General features: G+C 44.5%; 2 protein-coding genes across 10 annotated transcripts in view; one reads left to right on the top strand and one right to left on the bottom strand.

The window, feature by feature from the left end:
• C3H2orf76 (chromosome 3 C2orf76 homolog) overlaps positions 1-14,498 on the bottom strand; it is a 56,855-nt gene extending 42,357 nt beyond the window's left edge. The window contains exons 1-2 of one of the 9 annotated variants that reach the window (XM_059166651.1): positions 2,947-2,974; positions 2,454-2,549 (exon numbers count right to left, since the gene is read on the bottom strand). The gene's annotated coding sequence lies outside the window, so the exon portion shown is untranslated. Of the gene's footprint in view, positions 1-2,453; positions 2,839-2,946; positions 2,975-14,166; positions 14,190-14,310 lie in introns of those variants that run through there. The other 8 variants (XM_059166650.1, XM_059166653.1, XM_059166655.1 and 5 more) reach the window with 8 other exon arrangements.
• Positions 14,499-14,534: 36 nt separating this feature from the next.
• Positions 14,535-20,325, top strand: DBI (diazepam binding inhibitor, acyl-CoA binding protein). The gene is made up of 4 exons (XM_059166659.1): positions 14,535-14,683; positions 15,722-15,839; positions 18,537-18,599; positions 20,027-20,325. Exons 1-4 carry the CDS (start codon positions 14,675-14,677, stop codon positions 20,098-20,100), a joined length of 264 nt encoding a protein of 87 aa, XP_059022642.1. The 5' UTR covers positions 14,535-14,674; the 3' UTR covers positions 20,101-20,325.
• Positions 20,326-20,744: the final 419 nt, after the last annotated feature.

Here is a 20,744-nt window from a genome sequence, read left to right as displayed (position 1 = left end):
CAGTCAGTTAAGCGTCCACCTTCAGCTCAGGTCGTGATCCCAGGGTCTTGGAATTGAGTCCTGCATCAGGCTCCCTGCTCAGTGGAGAACCTGCTTCTCCCTCTCCCCTCCTATTCTCCCGATTATGCTCTCTCACTCCGTCAAGTCAATAAACAATATCTTAAAAATAGAAAAGGCAAATTCAGTTTATGCATCTTTCATGGACATAAAACTTTTGAGAAAGTCGTTTTCAATCTATTAATTTATGAGTGATTTTAAAGTCTTTAACCTCAACCTTTTCTTAGATAGGTTAAGAAAAAGTTTTCCACCTTAGATGTTCACATAGCACAATACATACAAAGTAAATATTAGAATATTAGCTAAATCTGACAGCTACCAAATGCTTCTCAGTGTTGTACTTCATTGCATAATGCCATTAGCAGCTGCCCTTTCCTGAGGAAGGGTCATAAGCAATTCTAATCAACAAACTGTTGAATGCTGTTCACTCTCAGTATATTACCCCCTGAAAAATCAACAACTATAATTCCACAGATGTGCCTTTGTGACCCTCAAGTTGGGGCAAATACACAAAATCACAATTTGTGTTCTCTGCTCAAGGCAAGGAAGACCCAGAGAACTGACTCATCCTGGACAGTTGAGTTTTCCAAAGGGGTGAGACACTAAACTCTTTGGAATGAATACTTCACATGCTTTCCTTCTTGAACAAGATGTATGGAATATAAATTCTAGTTTTCTTGATTCACAATCATTGGTAAGAATGTTAATCCTTGTGTGCTGAGAGGTGAGTCTTCACAGATCTCTCATACATCTGCATCTCTTATGAGGAACTGGCTGCTTTGGTTCTGAACTTTCTGTGCACGGGAGTGTGTCTAGCAAACAGCCTAGAAACACAGAGATATCCTCTCCCTCTCCCTCCAGAGGGGAAGGTTGTCCAGTATAATAAAAGTCGTGTCTCCCTCCAGGCTAAGGTTGGGCAGATTTGTTCATAGCACTTTATAAGAGATTAGGACTACCCGAACTCAGGGCTCTCCAGCCTGACTCAAACCCACTGCGTGGACAGCATCCTTCTGAGACCTTCTCACTGCCCCCATGGGATCTGTGAGGCAAGAAGCACAGACAAAAACATGCAAATACTGCTGCTGGCCATGTTGTATAGAGACAATCCTTTGTTTCTGACCCAGAGTGCCTTGTCTTCTGCCGGTGTCTGGCAAACTGTGACGGTCTGACTGTCAGCTTTCAAATAGGGTAAAATCTCAAGTTCTTCACAGTTCTTGGCAGCTGTTGCTGACAAGAATGGATGCTGCCACAGACATAGCTATCTGGACCAGGCAAAAGTCTCGTGGGCTTAGGGGCTGTAAGAAGATCCCCTGAAATCTGGTAGCAAATGCTCTTGTCCAAGTGGCGGGTATGGAGGAGAAAGGGATAATTAACTTCTAGGGGGTGAGCAGCAAAGGGCAGGATTGAAAGGAGCTGTCCAGTGGTGCTTTGGCTAGCAGTCAGTCAGTCACTCCCCCCAGCGATACTGCCCACCTCTCTGATGAGGGGCGACGTGGCTGTAGCTGTTGAACACCAAAGGAGTCCCCAGAGCCGAAACAAATGAGGTCAGCAATGAGGATCTAGAGACTAGTCACTAAGTTGAGCCACGAATAGCCACCAGGCCACTTGGAACTAAAAGTGGGCCTTTCTGATTGGCACAGAGCTGCTCTCCTGCTATGTATTCCCATCCCCTCCCCTCGCCCTCTACCGTGACATCTGTTTTAAGGAGGAGGAGGATTATGGGTAGGCTGGGGTCTCCCTGTCCCTAAGAGAGACCAAAGGCCTTATGCACCCAAGAGTGCTGGGGAACTCCGGGAGGGGAGGGGCTCAAACTTTCATGGTTTGGTAGACACAGGCACCCAGGTACCTGGTCCTGTGCTGGAAGGAAGTACTCAGATTCAGCCCACGGAGTTTGGACAGGATTCATAATGGGAAAGAGACTAACATGACCCAATGGATCGGGGCCCTTCAGGTCAATTCAAAGTACTGTCATTCTTCCGTATGAATGGTATGTTACATTTGCTTATACTTTCCTATATGCGGTACCTGAGGGGATTCTCCCCAATCGGGAAGAGCTACAGGTAGAGAAATGCCACTGCAACAAGCTCCCCTGCCTCTCCTCCCTGTGATAAACCAAAAACGCACACAGTCCCTCTGCTCAGTGGGCAGAACTCAAGTCCGTTCCCACAGCCCTGGCTAATGTTCCCACAGATGGAGCTTGCGTTTTTACTGACATTTGAGCTGTCACCAAGGGTCTAGTGGTTTGATCTGCCTCTTGTAAAACCATCCACTGGGCTGTGAACTGTGACAACTCTCAGCTGCTGGCTGAACCACCGGGGCAACTCCCCTAGATGCCCACACAAGGGCCTGTTCTCTGATGACCAGCCACTGCTGGAGCCCACACCGCCCAGACTTACCACGGATGCCGCCTTGGTCTGTCCTCAGGCATGGGCACAAGAAGAACTCTACGTCCAAGGCAGGGCCTCCGCCAGACTTGGGACTCCTGCCAGAAGCTGAAGCGTTGGTCCCACAGTGAGGGAGGCCACATGGCACACACCGCTGCCCTGACCCACTCCCAGAAGATGTACAACATTCAACCTCTGACTTCCTCTCGGGATGCCACTCTCCCAATGGCAGTTTTTCCCAGGTTTGGGTGTTAATATTCCAAATCACCTGACTCCAGTCATGCCACTGTGACCCTTGAAATGAGTCTGCGCCATGTGTTTGGTATTCCACCCTATTTGCAGGCTGACCATGGTTCAACATTTATCACCAATGCCAAGGAACAATGGGCTAAAAGTCAAGGTAGTCCATAGACTTTCCCCCTCCTCCACCATCCACAGCCATCTGGCATCATGACACAGTGAAAAAACCTCCCAAAAAACAACTCTAAAAGATTTCTCCATCTACCTGCACAACCTCCAGGAGGTGGCGCAGCGGTCTGCTCCGAACGTGGCTGCCCCCAGAAAAGGACCTTCCTCTTGCAGCCATTTCCCAGTAATGACCTGAACAAACAGGACTGGGCAGGGGAGAGTGGTTTATGCAGACCAATGTGAAATCGTGGGATTCCACCCTGGCCATTACTTATAATGCTTCTCTCTTTCCTCTACAGAAGCCCCCCACCAGCCGAATTGCTACACCCTCCATGTGACAAGGAGCCAAAAGGGGCTTGGGGGATTTGAATTCTGGATTCTCTTGTTGAACGGACCAGGTCCTAGATTGCAACCATAATTATCATGCAAACACACTGCAGGCCAAAGTGGGGGACATAACAGGTCTCTGTGAGTTTTACAAAAATTCGCTTCAGAAGGGGGTGGAGCCCAGCTGGCTCAGTTGGTGGAGTGTGCAACTCTTGATCCTGGGGTCACAAGTTTGAGCCCCATGTTGGGGGTGGGGGCTTAAAATCTTAAAAAAAAAAAAAAATCCCTTCAAGGAATAGGAGTTGATCAGAAAAAAGGTAAAGTTATAGCACTAGAATGAGAAACACAGTTTTTTGTCTGGGTGGAGGGAGGGAAACAAACTTAATATCTAGGACATGTCCATAGAGAACAAATTCTACCACAGGAGATGTGAGGGGGGGGGGGTGTCACTCATTAGAGGTCTCCTGTCTTAAAAACTACCTGCCCCTGCTGAAGTCCTCATGAAGCAAAACACCCTGTTGAATTTCCCCCCCAACGATTCTAAGCACCTCCAATTTACTGATACCTGAATCCCCCAACTCCTGAAAGATGGCTGTGACCACAATAGGATCACTGTTACTAGAACAGTCTATCAGAAACATATCCCAGCCTCTATGGCTCCCACGCAAAACACCTGCCCACATTTCCAGGTGTCTTCTTCACCACTGTGCCTCCCCAACTTCCCATAGCTACCCCAAAGGACAAACATCTCTCAGCTAGTGGCACAGACAAGGCAGACCGGACTGACTGCCCTTAGGCAGTCCCTCCAAAAATAAGTTCCAAATGCAATGATGTGTATTCAAGTGAAAACCATCATGCCTACCAGATGGCCGAAGATTATACTGGAAGTCTTGACGCCTTGTGCCCTGTGAGCCACGTGGGTCCCAGTCATAAACTGTAAAGCAATTTCTTTCCAAGGACACCATGTGCACCCATGGGCCTGTGATTTTTTTGTGGAAGTCAGTATTAACTTGCCTCTTCCCTAAAACACTGTTATTTGCATCTTAGACCTGCAGGTATTTTTAAAAACACCGTGAGCAAGCTCTGGGTAACAAACAAGCAGGCCAATAGTGGCAATCACTCCAAAACTAATCTCAATTACTGGGGAGGGGGGGGGCCCCTCCAGGCTCATTATGTCAACTGTACCCTATGGGTAGTTTTCCCTATAATGAGTCTCCAATTAGAAAAGGTGGTATGAAATCTGTCCCCAGTTTCAGCTATAGTGATTGGTACCCCTACCTTGCCATGAAGGGCATTCAAGTTAGGACCTGGCCAGGCTTGTTATGTGGGACAGAATCTTCCAAGACTACAGACCTATATGCCTTATGAATACGGGTATAAACATCCTTAAAATATTAGCAAACAGAATTCAGCAATACATACAAAGAATTATATGTCATGACCAACTGGGGTTTCTTCCAAGGAAGCAAAGCTAGTTCAATATTTGAAAAGTAATCAGTGTAATCTGCCACAATAAAAAGCTAAAGAAGAAAAATCACATAATCACTGATATCAATGCATAATCAATGCAAAAAACAAACAAACAAAAAAAGCATATGACAAATGTCTACACCCAGTCATGATACAAACTATCAGAAAAATAGGAATAGAGGGAGACTATCTCAAATTTATAAAGCAAATCTATAAAAAATCCACAGCTAACATTATATTTAATGGTGAAAGACTAAATGCCTTCTCCTTAAGATGAGGAACAAGGCAAGGATATCTACCTAATCACTTTTTTTTTCTCTCATCACTCTTATTCTGCACAATCCTGGAAGTTCTAGCCAGTGCAGTAAGACCAAAAAAAAAAAAAAGAAATAAAAGACACATACATTGGAAATAAAACTGTATGTGTTTGCAGATGACATGATTATCTATAGAGAAAATCCAAAGGAATGTACAAGAAAAAAAATTTTTAGAATAGGTGAGCTCAGGAAAGTCACAGATGCAAGATAAACATATAAAAACCAAGTGTATTTCTATATATTAGCAATGAACACATGAACACAATTAAAATTACTATACCATCTGCAATCACTCAAAAACAAATTAGCATAAATCTAACAAAATATGTACAGGACTTATATGCTAAAAAATACAAACTACTGATCAAATACATTAAAGAAGATCAAAATAAAAGCTAAAACATATAGAGTTCATATATCAGAAGACCCAAGAGTAAATATATCCATTCTCCCCACACTGATATACAAATTTAATCGAATTCCTATCAAAATCATAGGTTTTTTTGTAGACATAGACATTATTGCAAAATTCATATGGAAAAATAAAGGAACTAGAATAGCTAGCACAATTTTGAAAAAGAGGAATAAAGTTGGAGGAATCTGTTTATCCAATTTTAAGATCTAATACATAGCTCTAGTAATCAACTCTGTGGTACTAATGGAGGAATAGATGCATTTATCACTAGAACACAGAGAAAACCCAGTAAAAGACCCCATAAATATGCCCAACAGATTACTGATAAATGTGAAAAGCAGTTCAATAGGGGAAAAGATTATCTTTCCAACATGGTGCTGAAGCAATTAGACAGCAGGAGGAAAAAAAAAGAAAAGAACCTCAGGTGGGTGAGGGGGATAAGTTAAGGGGTGCATTTGCTGTGATGAGCACTAGGTGTTGTATGTAAGTGATCAATCACTAAATTCTACATCTGAAACTAGTATCACACTGTATATTAGCTGGAATTTAAATAAAAACTTGAAAAAAAAGAACCTCAACCCAAATCTTAAACACTATATATAAAATTTATGTTTTTAGTATTATTTGCATTTATGAAATATAAAACTATAAAACTTTAAAAAATAGAAAATTTTAAAAATGGAAAATCTTCAGGATATAGAATTAGGTAAGGAGTTATTAGATGCCAGAAGTCCAATCCATAAAAGGAAAAATGGGTAAGGTGGGTTTCAGTCAAAATAAAAAAACTTATGCTCTATGAAAGACTCTGGAAAAGGATGAAAAGATAAGCTAAAAACAGTGAGAAAATATTTGCCAACCACATATCCAACAAAGGACTAGTACCCAGAATACATGAAGAACTCTCAAAACTCAACACTGAAAAAACACAATTAAAACATATACAAAGAGGGGCGCCTGGGTGGCTCAGTCACTGGGGATCTGCCTTCAGCTCAGGTCATGATCCCAGGGACTTGGGATACAGCCCCGCATCAGGCTCCCTGCTTAGTGGGTAGCCTGGTCTCCCTCTACCACTCCCCCTGCTTGCGTTCCCTCTCTTGCCGTGTCTAAATCTTTTTTTTTTTTTTAAAGATTTTATTTATTTACTTGAGAGAGAGATAGTGAGAGAGAGCATGAACGAGGAGAAGGTCAGAGAGAGAAGCAGACTCCCCATGGAGCTGGGAGTCCGATGCGGGACTCGATCCCGGGACTCCAGGATCATGACCTGAGCCGAAGGCAGTCGTCTAACCAACTGAGCCACCCAGGCATCCCCGTGTCTAAATCTTAATAAATAAAAATAAAACATGTACAAAGACACAAAGAGACATTTCACAGAAGAGATACACAGATGGCAAATATGCACATGAAAATATGTTCAACACGATTAGCCATTAGGAAATGAAAATTAAAATCACAATGAGATACTGTTACAAATCTATCAAAATACCTAAAATAAAAAAGAGTGTTAACACCAAAGGCTGGCAAGGATGTGGGAAAACTGAATCTCTCATTTGTTGCTAGTAAGGATGTAAAATGATGCAGCCACAATGGCAGCTTCTTACAAAACCAAACATGAAGTGGCAATATGGCCCAGAATTGCACTCCTGGACATTTATCTCAGAAAAATGAAAATATTTTCACACAAAAATTTGTACATAAGTGACTAGTGGCAGCTTTACTGGTAATGACCAAAAATGGAAACAATACAGATGCCCTTCAGCAGATGATTGTTAAACTAGTTCATCCATATAATAGAATATTACTTAGCAATAAAAAGGAACAAACTTATAGAATGCCCTCAAATGTAAGCACTATCAGGTTAAAACAAACATATCTCAAACATGAACATCAGAGTAACAACAAACCAAAAACCTACAACACATACACACAAAAAAATAAAGAGAAAGGAAACCAAATTTAACACTAAAGGAAACCATCACACCGCAAGGGAAGAGCTCAAGAGAAAAAGAAAGGCACAGAGAAGAACATCAAAAATAACCAAAAAAACAACAAAAATAGCAATTAGTACATAGGTATCAATAATTACTTTAAATGTAAATGGATTAAATGCACCAATCAAGACAGAGTGACTGGGTTAAAAAACAACAACAACAACAACTGGACCTATCTATATGTGACCTACAAGAAACTCACTTTGGTTCTAAAGACACACAGAATGAAAGTGAAAAAATAGAAAAAGCTATTCCACGCAAATGGAAATGAAAAGAAAGCTGGAGTAACAATATATGTATCAGACAAAAGAATTTAACACAAAGACTGTAACAAAAGACAAAGAGAAATATTACATAATGATGAAAGGGTCAATCCAACAGGAGGATGTAACATTCATAAGTATTTATGCACCCAACATAGGAGTCCCTAAACATATAAAGCAAATATTAACAGACATAAAGGGAAAAATTTACAATAATATCATAACAGTAGGAGACTTTAATATCCCACTTACACTAATGAATATATCATCCAGAGAGAAAACTTAGTAAGGAAACACTGGCCTTAAACAACACATTAGGCCAGATGGACTAAATAGATATATATAGAACATTTTCATCCAAATGCAAAATATACATTCTCCTCAAGTGTATATGAAACATTCTCCAGGGCAGATCACATGTTGGCCCAAAAAACAAGTCTCCAAAATTCAAGACTAAAATCATATCAAGAATTTTTTCTGACCACAACAGTATGAAACTAGAAATCAATCACAAGAAGAAAAGTAGAAAAAAACACAAACACACGCAGACTAAATAACTAATGGGTCAAACAAAGAAATCAAAAGGAAATCAGAAAATATCTGAAACACATGAAAATGGAAACACAACTTTCCAAAATCTATGGGAGGCAGCAAAGAAGTTCTAAAAGGGAATTTCACAGCAATACAGGCCTATCTCCAGAAACCAGAAAAATCACAAATGAATGGTCTAACTTTAAACCTAAAGGAACTAGATAGAAAAAGAACAAACAAAGCCCAAATTTAGTAGAACCTAATAAAGACCAGAGCAAAAATAATTAGCAATAAGAAAACAAAAGACCAACAATACTAAAAGCTGGCTATTTGAAAAAATAAAATCAAACTTTTAGCTAGACTAACTCTTCAAAAACTCAACAAAACAAAAACAGAGAGGATCCAAATAAATTCAGAAATGAAAGAAGACTTAAAATTGACACCACTGAAATACAAAGGATCAAAGAGAATACTTTGAACAAACTGGAAAACCTAGAAGAAATGGATAAATTCCTAGAAACACACAACCTTCCAAGACTGAATCATGAAGAAATAGAAAATGAATAGACAGAGGCACCTGGGTGACTCAGTGGGTTAAGCCTCTGCCTTCAGCTCAGGTCATAATTTCAGGGTCCTGGGATCGAGTCCCACATCAGGCTCTCTGCTCAGCGGGGAGCCTGCTTCCCCTCTCTCTCTGCCTGCCTCTCTATCTACTTGTGATCTCTCTTTCTCTGTCAAATAAATATATAAAAATATTTTTTAAAAATGTGAATAGACTGATTACAAGTAATGAAATTAAACCGTAATTTTAAAACTCCCAAAAAACAAATGTCCAGGGACAGATGGCTTCAGAGATTAATTCTACCAAACATTTAAAGAGTTAGTACCCATCCTTCTCAAATTATCCTAAAAAAACTGAAAGGACAGAATACTTCCAAAATCATTTTACAAAGTCAGCACCACCCTGATACTAAAACCAGACAGATACCACCAAAAAAGAAAATTACAAGCCAATATTCCTGATGAACACACATGCAAAAATCCCAAACAAAATATTAACAAACCCAATTCAACAATACATTAAAAGACCAGATGCCACAATCAAGTGGGATTTATTCCAGGCATCCAACTATAGTTTAACATCCACAAATCAATGTGATAAACCAAATTAACAAACTGAAGGATAAAAATAATGATCATCTTGATAGATGCTGAAAAAGCATTTAACAAAATTCAACATGTTTTTTTTTTTTTTAAGATTTTATTTATTTATTTGTCAGAGAGAAAGCGAGCGAGATCGAGCACAGGCAGACAGAGTGGAAGGCAGAGTCAGAGGGAGAAGCAGGCTCCCTGCGGAGCAAGGAGCCCGATGTGGGACTTGATCCCAGGACGCTGGGATCATGACCTGAGCCGAAGGCAGCTGCTTAACCAACTGAGCCACCCAGGCGTCCCAATTCAACATGTTTAAAACAAAAACTCTCAATGAAGAGAGCAGACAGTAAAGACCATATACGACAAACCCATTGCTAACATCATATTCAATAATGAAAAGCCTTCCCCCATTAAACAATTTATCACAATACTACATCTACAATAATCAAAGTGATGATGCTTGTAGACATTATCATATGAATATTTTTAATGAAAACTACTATAAAAACAAGCACTTACTTGATTTTTTCCCCCTAACTGCTTGGACATTATAATGGCCAAATTTATTTAACCAGTAATAAAGTTGCAAAAGCTTTTTTTTTTAATACTTTTTAAAATACTATCCTTTTTTTTTTAAGATTTTGTTTATTTATTTGAGAGAGAAAGTGAGAGAAAGCATGAAAAGGGAGAAGGTTACAGGGATAAGCAGACTCCCCACGGAGCTGGAAGCCCAACGTGGGACTCAATCCCAGGATTCTGGGTTAACGACCTGATCCAAAAGCAGTCATTTAACCAACTGAGCCACCCAGGCACCTGCAAAAGCTTTAACCTTTTAAAATCACACAGATTTCCTTAGCATAGGATAATATAAGGGATTCTTGATGATGGAAAGTTTCTTTATCTTAAATATCTCGATGTTAATATACTGATTATGGTACGTATTATAGTTTTGCAAGATGTTACCACTGGGAAAAATGTGAAAAGGATATAAGAGATCTATGTATTCTTAAAAACTTCACGTGAACTTACAATTGCCTCAAAATAAAAATTAGGGTGCTGGGTTGTTTTGTTTTGTTCTTGTTGTTGTCATTTTTTAGTGCATCATGTCAAAAATAAAGTTTTTTAAATGGCATTGTCAGGGCGCCTGGGTGGCTCAGTCATTAAGCGGCTGCCTTCGGCTTGGCTCACCTAACAACCTAGTTTCAAAGCATTTTACCAAGGGTCTGTCATGTGCAACCAGAAGCCAGGGAAACAGGCAAAATGAAAACAGATTTAGAAGGGTTTATACTTCTAATGAGGTTGAGTAAGAACTAGAGTAACCGACTGTAGTTATCAAGATATCTTCCTAAGGTGCTTCCTTATTCCTGTCCATAATTGTATTTCCAAACGGGATACAGGAGTCGTCTCAGCAGTGTTTATCTTTACTTATGTTTAAGTAAGTCTTCAGGAAGTCTTCTTTCAGGGTGCCTGGGTGGCCCAGTGGGTTAAGCATCTGCTCTCGGCTCAGATCATGATCTCAGGGTCCTGGGATGAACCCCACATTGGGCTCCTTGCTCAGAGGAGTGTCTGCTTCCCCCTCTCCCTCTCCCTGCTTCTCCCCCTGGTTGTGCTGTCAAATACATAAAATCTTTTTAAAAAGAGGCCTTCTCACCTTCCAGCATAGGACACTTCCCCCAAGCGTCCCTGCTCCCCTGCTCCCAATCCCTGGTCTCTAAGTCTCACCTCAGCCCAAACCACAACCCTGCCATGTCAGCCATGTCAGCCGGATAGAAACAGTACTTGGGAAAGGAGCGAATCATACACACATAGATCACACATACACACACACTTCTCTCACACCCAGCTTGCTACAATTCCTCTGAATCTAAACACCCAAAAGAACAAGAGAATGGCAGATGGGAGGGGCTGGTTAAGAGTCACAGCTGCCAGGGGCGCCTGGTTGGTTTAGTGGGTTAAAGTCTCCACCTTCACGGGCGCCTGGGTGGCTCAGTGGGTTGGGCCGCTGCCTTCGGCTCAGGTCATGATCTCAGGGTCCTGGGATCGAGTCCCCCATCGGGCTCTCTGCTCAGCAGGGAGCCTGCTTCCTCCTCTCTCTCTGCCTGCCTCTCTGCCTACTTGTGATCTCTCTCTGTCAAATAAATAAATAAAATCTTTAAAAAAAAAAAAAGTCTCCACCTTCAGCTTGGGTCATGATCTCAGAGTCCTGATATCAAACCCTGCATCTGCATCCAGCTCTCGGCTCAACGGGAAGCCTGCTCCCTCCTCTTTCTCTGCCTGCCTCTCTGCCTACTTGTAATCTCTGTCAAATAAATAAACAAAATCTTAAAAAAAAAAAAAAAAAAAAAAGAGTTGCAGCTGCTAGAAAAGGAATTATACCATCAGAAAAGTTAAAGAGACAGAGGAATCGAAAAGAATGGGGAGGGGGAGCCAATGCTGCATTCTTATCCCTATTCAGCTCTTAACTCCCTCCACCTTCACAAAACAGACGCCCCCAACTCTGCTTACCTCCTATCCCCGAAGCATTTCCCAAGTGCTTCCTTCCCTTTAAACACACTAATACCCTCCCACCTTCAAGAAGTGAAAATAAATACCAAAGGGATAGAATTCAGCATTTGTGAGAACTCTAGCCCTTGCCTTCTAGGAAAGCTTTACTGTAACTGTAGTACATTTTTTTAATGATTAGGCTTTTAGAAATTAGAGGTTTAGTTCATACCAAGAAACCCAATATTAAAAAACTACTATTCACACCCACTAAGTAAGAACAGCTTTCACCTGTTAATATATGCTGCCCATCTGGCTTTACACTGAGACCCAGCAAGTGTAGCCTAGGAGTAGTCGAAATTGGCACCCCAAGGATGCGAGGGCAGGTTACAGCAATGACAAGAGCCTTTCTACTAAAGGGGAGAGCCAAGTAGGTGCATTAGGTGGCTTATCAGGTTCCCCATCTTCCCTAAATAATTGTGTTCTGTTCCCAGCTAGGAGTGATACAAAGAGATTACATGGTCCTTGCATCAGAATTCATCTACTTTACCACAGTCTATAGTTGCACATTCAGTTCCATAAACTTAAGTTTCCAAGGTCATGGCTAAGAAGAATAACATTTCATAGAGAGCCAAGGACTCCGTTCATCACCTGCCATTTGCTCAGTGCCTAAGAAGTTCCTGGCACTTGGGAGATAGAAGCGCAAACCAATACAAGATGATCCCTATTTTCCCTGGCTTATGTAGGGGAGAAAAATCAGACAGAAGAATAAATAAAAATGATTGTAAGTAAAATTATTATGAAGTGTGCTAGTTTTTAGCAAGGATATAAATATAGCTGAGGGGCATCTAGGTGACTCAGTGGGTTAAAGCCTCTGCCTTCCGCTTGGGTCATTATCTCATGGTCCTGGGATCAAGCCTGTATTGGGCTCTCTGCTCAGCAGGGAACCTGCTTCCTCCTCTCTCTCTGCCTGCCTCTCAGCCTACTTGTGATCTCTATCAAATAAAGAAATAAAATCATTTTTTTAAAAAGCTGAAAAAGAGCTGCATTTTCTGGGGATATGAAGAGCAATTACCTTTCCAATGCTATCAAAATACAGAATTAAAAATTCATACAACTTATTGACCCCCAAATATTCTCTAAAATTTACTATAAAAAATTAAATCTCAGATGCTGGCTTGTTATCTCTTTATTTTAAAAGCTAAGTGCCAATTGCCTAGGAAACAGTAAATGGAGGCCTTAAGGCAGCATTTTCTTAAGTGGAAATCACAAAAAATGGGTCCCTGAGGAATGAGGAAAGAAAGCAGGACACAGGCTAAAGAGTACATCTTCAGTTATTTCAAAACCTGGCCTAGAGTGGGCCCTGGAGCAAGGAAAACCACTTAGCACCATGCTCCATGGGACCCACAATCCTTACCAGTTAAATATTTCAGTTCCATTAACCAACTTTTGTGGACTCACTTGCTCACAAAACTACCATGTAGAAATTTGGTTTTTTGTTGTTGTTGTTTGTTTGTTTGTTTGGGGGGAAAGTGGAGTATATTCCAAACAAGCAAGCAACAAATCAACCTCACTTAAACCCAGCTTTGTAACCACCAGAAAATTCTCATCAACTTTAAATTCTGCCCATCACCTGTGCTGCTCCTTTCTGTTCCCACCAGGAGCATCAGCCTCTACAACTCTGCAGCTGTGCTTCCCCTGGATCTCACCCTCCTCGGCTTAAAAGCCTCTGGTTTCCCATCTCAAAATAAAAGTCCCAATCCCTATAGTTCCTATAAAGGCCAAGCTCTGCATCATCTAGCCAGTCTGACACTTCTTTAACTCTCCAGTCTCATCTCTTTCTACTCTTTCCCTCCACTCTCTGCTCACAACTTTACACTTGTTTTCTACCTGGAATGCTCCTTCCGCTCACTGAGGGCCTTTCTCAAATGTTACCCTCCCCCTCCCACGTAAAACTGCAAACTTCCAACTCCCTAACCCTCTAACAAATTTTCTACTTATTTTATTAACTATCATCTCCAATATAAGTAGCAGGAATGCAGGAATTTATCTGTTTCCTACTCTGCTGTATCAATGTCGAAACTAGTCCCAGTTAGGTAGCTAAGAGTTCAGTAAACATTTATGAATGAACATAACAAACAAACATTTGCTGGGTACCGGGTCCAGGGCAAGTTTGTTAAAGACAAATAAGTCACTGGCATTGCCTTTCATGCACCAGGTGGAGGATATGTACCACAATAAAATGCGCAGTGTAGGACTGCAAACTTAAGATTACTAGGTCACAAAACGGGCCAAAGGCTCAGAGAAGAGGCCTTGGCTTCGCTTTTCCGGGAACCAGTCCAGCATCCCACCACCGCGCGGCTGTCCACCGACCGGACCAGCAAGGTCTCCTCTAGAACCCCGCGACGGGCGGAGCCCACTCGTCCTCCCCAGGCCTGAGAAGTTACTTGCGCCTGAGGCGCAACTTCCGGGTTCCTCACTCCAGACACAAGACTGAACAAATTTAGAAGTCTCTACTCTTTAGCCGCCGCCCCGTCCCCTCTACCGCTGCAGTCCACTCCCCACAGCCGCCGAGCTCTGACTCCCACAGGCACGCCTGCCCGCCGCGGGCCCCACCTGTACCCGGCGTCCCCTTCGGTCTCTCACTGCGCGTGTGCGAGCAAACCCACGTGGGCTCGGGCGGGTTTGGCGGCGCTGCAGCGGCTGGACACGCCCCGCAGCTTAGAGCTGGCTTTTGATTGGCTGCCCGTCGCTGGCCTGGCAGGGTTTGGAGCCGCCTGCGGCTGCGCCTCTAAAGGCGCTGCGAGTCGAGTCGTGTGCTACTGTTTCCTGCTCTTCGCCGCCTCCGCGGGCTCGCCGGTTTTCTCCAGACACCTCCAGCATGTCTCAGGTATAAAGTGTACCTCTCCTGGCTGCAGAGGTATGGCGAGGCTGCAGGCTTGGGGGGGTGGGTATCTCCCAGCCAGAACTCCGCAGGGTCTTTCCCTTTTCGGCCCCGCTGTGCCTCCTGGACTCGTGCCCAGCTCTGACTCTTTGCACAAAGCCTTGTGAGCGGACACTGCTACCCACCCGCAACTGCTAGAAAGTGGGGTGTACTGCGCGATGAAGCGGGAACGGGGCGGGGGGGACAGAGGCTAGGGTCCTAGGTAGAAAGATGGCAGGTAGAGGGTTTCGTGGATGGAAGAAGCAGAGACCGGGCTCCCCATCCGGAAGGTCAGGGCAGGAGTAGGGACGCCATGCAGAATGGGGAAGCGAGGAAGCCGTCGCTGACAACTTAAGAGGTCAGGGGACATAGGGGCTGAGTGTCCAACGTTCGGGAAGAGGATGTCTTGGGGGGAGGTGACCCAGAGGCCATTTCCCTCCTTCGAATGTAGCCGCTTTGCGGAAACTGAACTGAGTGGGATGACCTCTGACTCTTTTCACCTCTCTCCAATCAGAACACTGAAATAGAGGTCGGTGCTGAATGGCCAGTCCCAGAGGGCGGGTGGGGGTGGAGGGTCCAACAAACACTACTGCCCACACCTCCGCACTCAAACCCTATCTCCCTCTCACCAGTTGCAAACACGCTGGCTCTATCCACAAGTCCCGGCTCTACTGGGACGCCGGCCTGACCCAGGGATGGTCAGGCTGTTGACCACGCTTTTTTGGTGACTTGTGTGCCTACTGCAGGCACTCCCAGCATGCCTCCTTCACCGCTGTGTTTCCAGCACCTGGCTCCTGGTATGGTGACAGGTCCAGTATGTAGCTGTCCATCGAACCAGTGAATGCCTATGCTTCCCTCCTTGTTTTGCTGAATTTTTCTGGCTGGCCTGTTGGGGAGCTGAGAAAACAAACTGTTTTTCCTCCCAGGCATCCCAGGAGTGCTGCTTTTCCAACCTGTGTCTCCCCATTACTGAGCTCTATTTAGGCCTCTTTCCCTCGTGCTTAGGCTGAGTTTGACAAAGCTGCGGAGGACGTTAAGCACCTGAAGACCAAGCCAACAGATGATGAGATGTTGTTCATCTATGGCCACTACAAACAAGTAACTGTGGGTGACGTAAACACAGGTATGGGGCTCCTGGGTCACTCAGTCAATTAAGCATCTGCCTTCAGCTCAGGTCATGATCCCAGGACCCTCTGATCCCAGAAGGGTCCTGGGATCAAGTCCCATGTCAGGCTCCCTGCTGCTTCTCTCTCTCCCTCTGGCATTCCCCTCGCTTATGTTCTCTGGGTCTTTCTATCTCTCTGTCAGATAAATAAGTTAAATCTTCAGGAAAAAAATGAAAAAGCACAGGTATGCTGAGATGAGCTTGGGAAGGCCCTACTCATCAAGGCAGGCTCAGAAGCCTTGATGGGTGCTGGAACTCTTAATCTATGGGAACTGCACAGTCAAAACCACCCAAAATCTTACTCTTCAGATGGAACATGGTAATAGCTCCTGGGGGTCCCACCCCCACCAGGCTAAGATCATGCCCCTGAATGGGGCTCACAGACCCTGCACTGTTCTTGGTGGCTCAGGTAGCAGAATTCAAATCCTAGTTTTTGGAAGTACTTTACTGGTTATCACTAAAATTTTCCATCTTTGGAAGCAGAGACCCCAGCCTGGAAGAGACTTAGTCCAAGCTCTCAGCTCAGTAGTAGCTTTGTTGAATCATACTACTTCCACCCCAGACCAGCAGAACCAAAGTCAGAGCCCTTGGCAGCCAGGCCAAGCCTGATAACAGGGGCAGAGAAGCAGCTAGCTTCCTGTGGCCGGTCAGAAGCATTTTTGCTAACAACGGTTCCTGCTAACCGTTTCTTCCCTGTTGAAAAAAATCTTGGTATAGCTTTGAGGTAGTAGTTTAGACTACGGTATTTTGGATACAGTCTTTCTGGCTTAGGACTGTTTTTATTCTGCCCCTGAGTCCCTGAAACTCGGATGTGTACTGAGGCAACAGCACAATGCAATCTAGGCAGGGACTCAGAAGCAATGTCCATGGCTGCACAGAAAGAGGTCACCCCCTCCTCTGTTCAGGAGGATGAGCATGGCCAATTCCACTGAGCTTGGGGTGGGCAGTGGAGCAGGTAGGTGGCTGCCAGCCATCTGGAAGCAGGAAATGGTGCCCAGCGCAGTGCCAAATCAAAGTTCCCAGGAAGGGCTTAGCTGAGAGAAGTCTTGGGGCAAAGGTGAGTTCTGCGCTGGATTTATAAACCTTATATCCTCCCATGGCAGGAAAGGAAAGAGGAAGTGGGGGTGACCAGAGGGACTGACATGCTTTTCTGCCAAACAGGATTTTCCCAGACCCTGGTCTCTGCCCTGCTTTTACATGAGTATGTAGACTGGCTTGGGAATCTGTCACTTCCTGAGTAGGGAGGTGTCCGTTCAATCTAGGGCTGCGCTGTCCCACAGATCGTCACTATTAGCCACATTGAGTTTTAAATTGAAAATAATTAAATAAAATCCAGAGCTCAGTCCTCCATCACACAAGCCACCTCTCAAGGGCCAGAAGTGGCCAGTGGCCCTGAGTTAGTGCAAATGTACATGTCCATCATCACAAAAAGGGCTACGGGGGTGTGCTCGTTCTTCCTAGGTGACGACTCCGCGGCACCCTTTCCGGCATTTCTGGGAATGCTGCTCTGAAAGCCTCTAAGGAGACTTGAGGTGTCTCAGGCACAGTGGTCCAGGGCATGGGCACCAGGATTGCTCCTCTTGCCTGTGTTCTCAGTGTAGCAGTAAAATAGGTCAGCAGGGAAGCAGCCAATGTGTTTCTCAAGTGCAGCTGATGACAGGTCTGGAAGCACAAAATCATGGCCTGACTTGAAGAATGCTTTGCCTTTGGGAAAAAAAACACACACAGATTAACAAGAATTAGACCAACAACTTGGTAGAAAAATGGGGCAAGGATATGAACAAACTGTTCACAGAAAGAGGAGCCCAGAAAACCAATAGCAACAATATGAAGGAGAGAAATTGCATGACTGAGACCAAGGGTAGGAGGGAAACTAGTATTCTCCTTGACAGCATTTGAAGGTTAAGCCATATGAATGGATGTAGTGCTTGTTTTTTTGTTTTGTTTTTTAAAAAAAAACAAAAAACTCTTAAGTATGGTTTTTAAAAGGAGGAATTCTGGAGTTATTTAACTTTTAAAATAACTGCTCAGTAATGAGAACAATTTCCTTCCTGTTTTCTCTAGATCTTAAGTTTGGATTTCTGGGGTTGCCTGGGTGGCTCAGCCAGTTAAGCTTCTGTCTTTGGCTCAGGTCATGATCTCAGGATCCTGGGGTTGAGCCCCACATTGGGCTTCCTGCTCAGCGGAGAACCTGCTTCTCCCTCTCCCTCCTCTCTCTCTCTCTCTGTCAAATAAATAAAAAATAAAATAAAATCTTAAAAAAAAGTTTGGATTTCTGTACATCTGGGTTTCTTTTTTTTTTTTTTTTTTAGGTTTTTTTATTTATTAATTTGACAGAGATCACAAGTAGGCAGAGAGGCAGGCAGCGAGGGGGAGGGGAAGTAGGCTCCCCGCTGAGCAGAGAGCCTGATGTGGGGCTCGATCCCAGGACCCCAGGATCATGACCCGAGCCAGAGGCAGAGGGCTTGAGCCACCCAGGTACCCCTGTACATCTGGGTTTCTAAAGGCAGAACTCACTATGCTAGACCCATTTAACTCCATAGCAGAGCCTGGAAGGAACCAGGGAAATGAAAGATGAGTTCAGGACAAGAGAGTCCATGACGTTCTCCATTAGAACTTGAAGCAGATCTAATGTCTTTCCTTCCCCTGTTTTAGAACGGCCTGGGCTGTTGGATCTCAAAGGCAAGGCCAAGTGGGATGCCTGGAATCAGCTGAAAGGTAATTGTTCATAATCATTGTCCCTAGTCTGTGAAGCCCAGTAACAAAATACTGTTCATTATGGAGTGAAAGGGGTGAGGCAAGAAAACAGAGTGGGTGAGGCACATGCTTGAAATCAGCCTGGCCTGGTCAAATGGAAAAAACTGGGCCACCTACTTTCTTTCCTAATACCTATGTATTATGCCTTCTTCAAGAGCACTGTCTCTGAGCAGTGGTGTCTTCTGGAGGGGAGGAGCTGGAGACCAGAATAGGGGTGGGGGGTGTGAATATTTGACCTGGAGTGGTTTCATGGCCCACACCTTTACAAGAAGGAGTCGTTTCCTCCTCATACCCTTCTCTTCCTCAAAAGGGCAGGCAGCAATCCCCTAGCCCAAGCAGCTCTCCCCAGCTCCCTTCCAGCCAGAAAGGCACATAAAGGAAAGGAATGAGCTAATGCATGGCAAGCTGCTGGCACATCGTAGGCCCCGTGAATGGAGCTTTTCTATGCTAAGCAACAGCAGGCAGGAAGTATCCCAGCTCTGACTTCATCACGTGCCACCTGCAGCAGCAAGACCCACAAGTTGGCACTGAAGGGCCCGCCAGCTTTTGTGTTCTCGCCTAGCTAGCTTCTGAATGAGCCCTCTGTCTTCCTGTGAGTGAAAAACCCTCAGATTCAGAAAAGGCCAGCATACAAGAAATACACTCCTAGGATTTGCAAGGAACAGGAACAGGAATGCCCGGCTGACTGCCCGTTGTCCCTGGCCATTCGTATACCAGTGCCCAGGCACTCTGCAGTGTTTCAGAAAACATCCTGATTCCCAGCGTCTCTCCCTTACCACAGCGTCCAGGAACCCGGGGTTCACTGCCTCTGAGGGGTATGGTCTGTGTCCTTTGGATGGCAGCATGAAGGCAGAGAGCTGCCTCGTTCCCCTCCACGGCCCAGCCGCTTTTGCTCAGAGTTCTTAAGACTTTTCCCACAGCTCCTTTCTGGGGAGAAGAGGGTGCCTGGCTTTGCTTTCTCTCTGCCAACATAGCAGCTCCACCAGAGAAGAGCCCCACAGAGAGACGCCTGATAGGGCAGAGCCAGCCATGAGAGTCCAAGGAAGCAGGGCCAGGAGAGTCACTGTGGCTTCCCATGGACAGGCTTTCTGATGTGTCTGCAGCGTCCTGCCTTTCCTACATGGCCAGCAGGCCAATGACGGGCCTCAGGACAGCTGCATACACATTAGGGGTTCAGTGCTTCAGGGAGCAGTTACTATGGGCCAAGCTCCTTCAGTATTTCAAGGGGAATCCTGGCCACTGCCTGTGAGGTGCAGGTAAGAGAAACCCCACTTTCTAGGTGAGAAACTGAGCCTCTAAGCATGAAACTGGGGCTATCTAGGGCTTTCAGGCTGCTGCTCTTCTACCGTGCTGCCTCTGTGACAGATAATCCTGTTGATTGCTTCCAGGGACTTCCAAGGAAGACGCCATGAAAGCTTACATCAACAAAGTAGAAGAACTAAAGAAAAAATACGGAATATAATGGACCGGATTCAGCTGCCAGCAGTGCATTTCATCAAAACTGATCTAATGCCTTGTTTTTCTAATACTGTGGATCACATGAAATAATGCAAATAGCCTGTTAACCTCAGACCCAAAGACCATGCAGGGCATGGCTCCAACAGAAGTAGGGGCTGCCCTGGGTTCCTGACCTGCGCTGAGTAGTTTTTATCCATAGACCTATTAAAAGTGCATTTGTTACTTTAAATCTTTGGTAATCTGGGTTCTTGAAACAGTTTACTCTGTTCCGAGTGCTCTTCCTCACTTCCTTTTTCTGAAGATTTTGTTTGGAAGCCTTGGAGCTCACCCTCCTCTACTCCACCGGGGGTGCAAGGCAGGCAAAACGCCCCTGGTGGTGAGGAAAATGATTACAAAAACAGCCTTTCCTATGTCCTCCTTCCTCCCCCTTCCAGCCACACTGACCGGGTGGGCTGGCTGAGATTTCAGGCCGCAGGGACTGCCAACCCTCTGCAGGGGACATTGCTGGCCTCAAGCTCCAGGGAAAGTGGAGTTGACAGGTATTTGAGGTTTGTCTGAAGTCCCTCCCGTCCCTGGTTCCAGAGTGAAGGAACAAGGCAAGAAGCCCCAGTCAGGAATGAAATGTTCAGCTGCCACGGGGCATGTGCA

This window comes from Mustela lutreola, chromosome 3, assembly GCF_030435805.1.
Source record: "Mustela lutreola isolate mMusLut2 chromosome 3, mMusLut2.pri, whole genome shotgun sequence".
NCBI lineage: Eukaryota > Metazoa > Chordata > Mammalia > Carnivora > Mustelidae > Mustela > Mustela lutreola.
The sequence above is the reverse complement of the archived record's forward strand: the minus strand, read 5'-3'. Positions and strand labels throughout refer to the sequence as shown.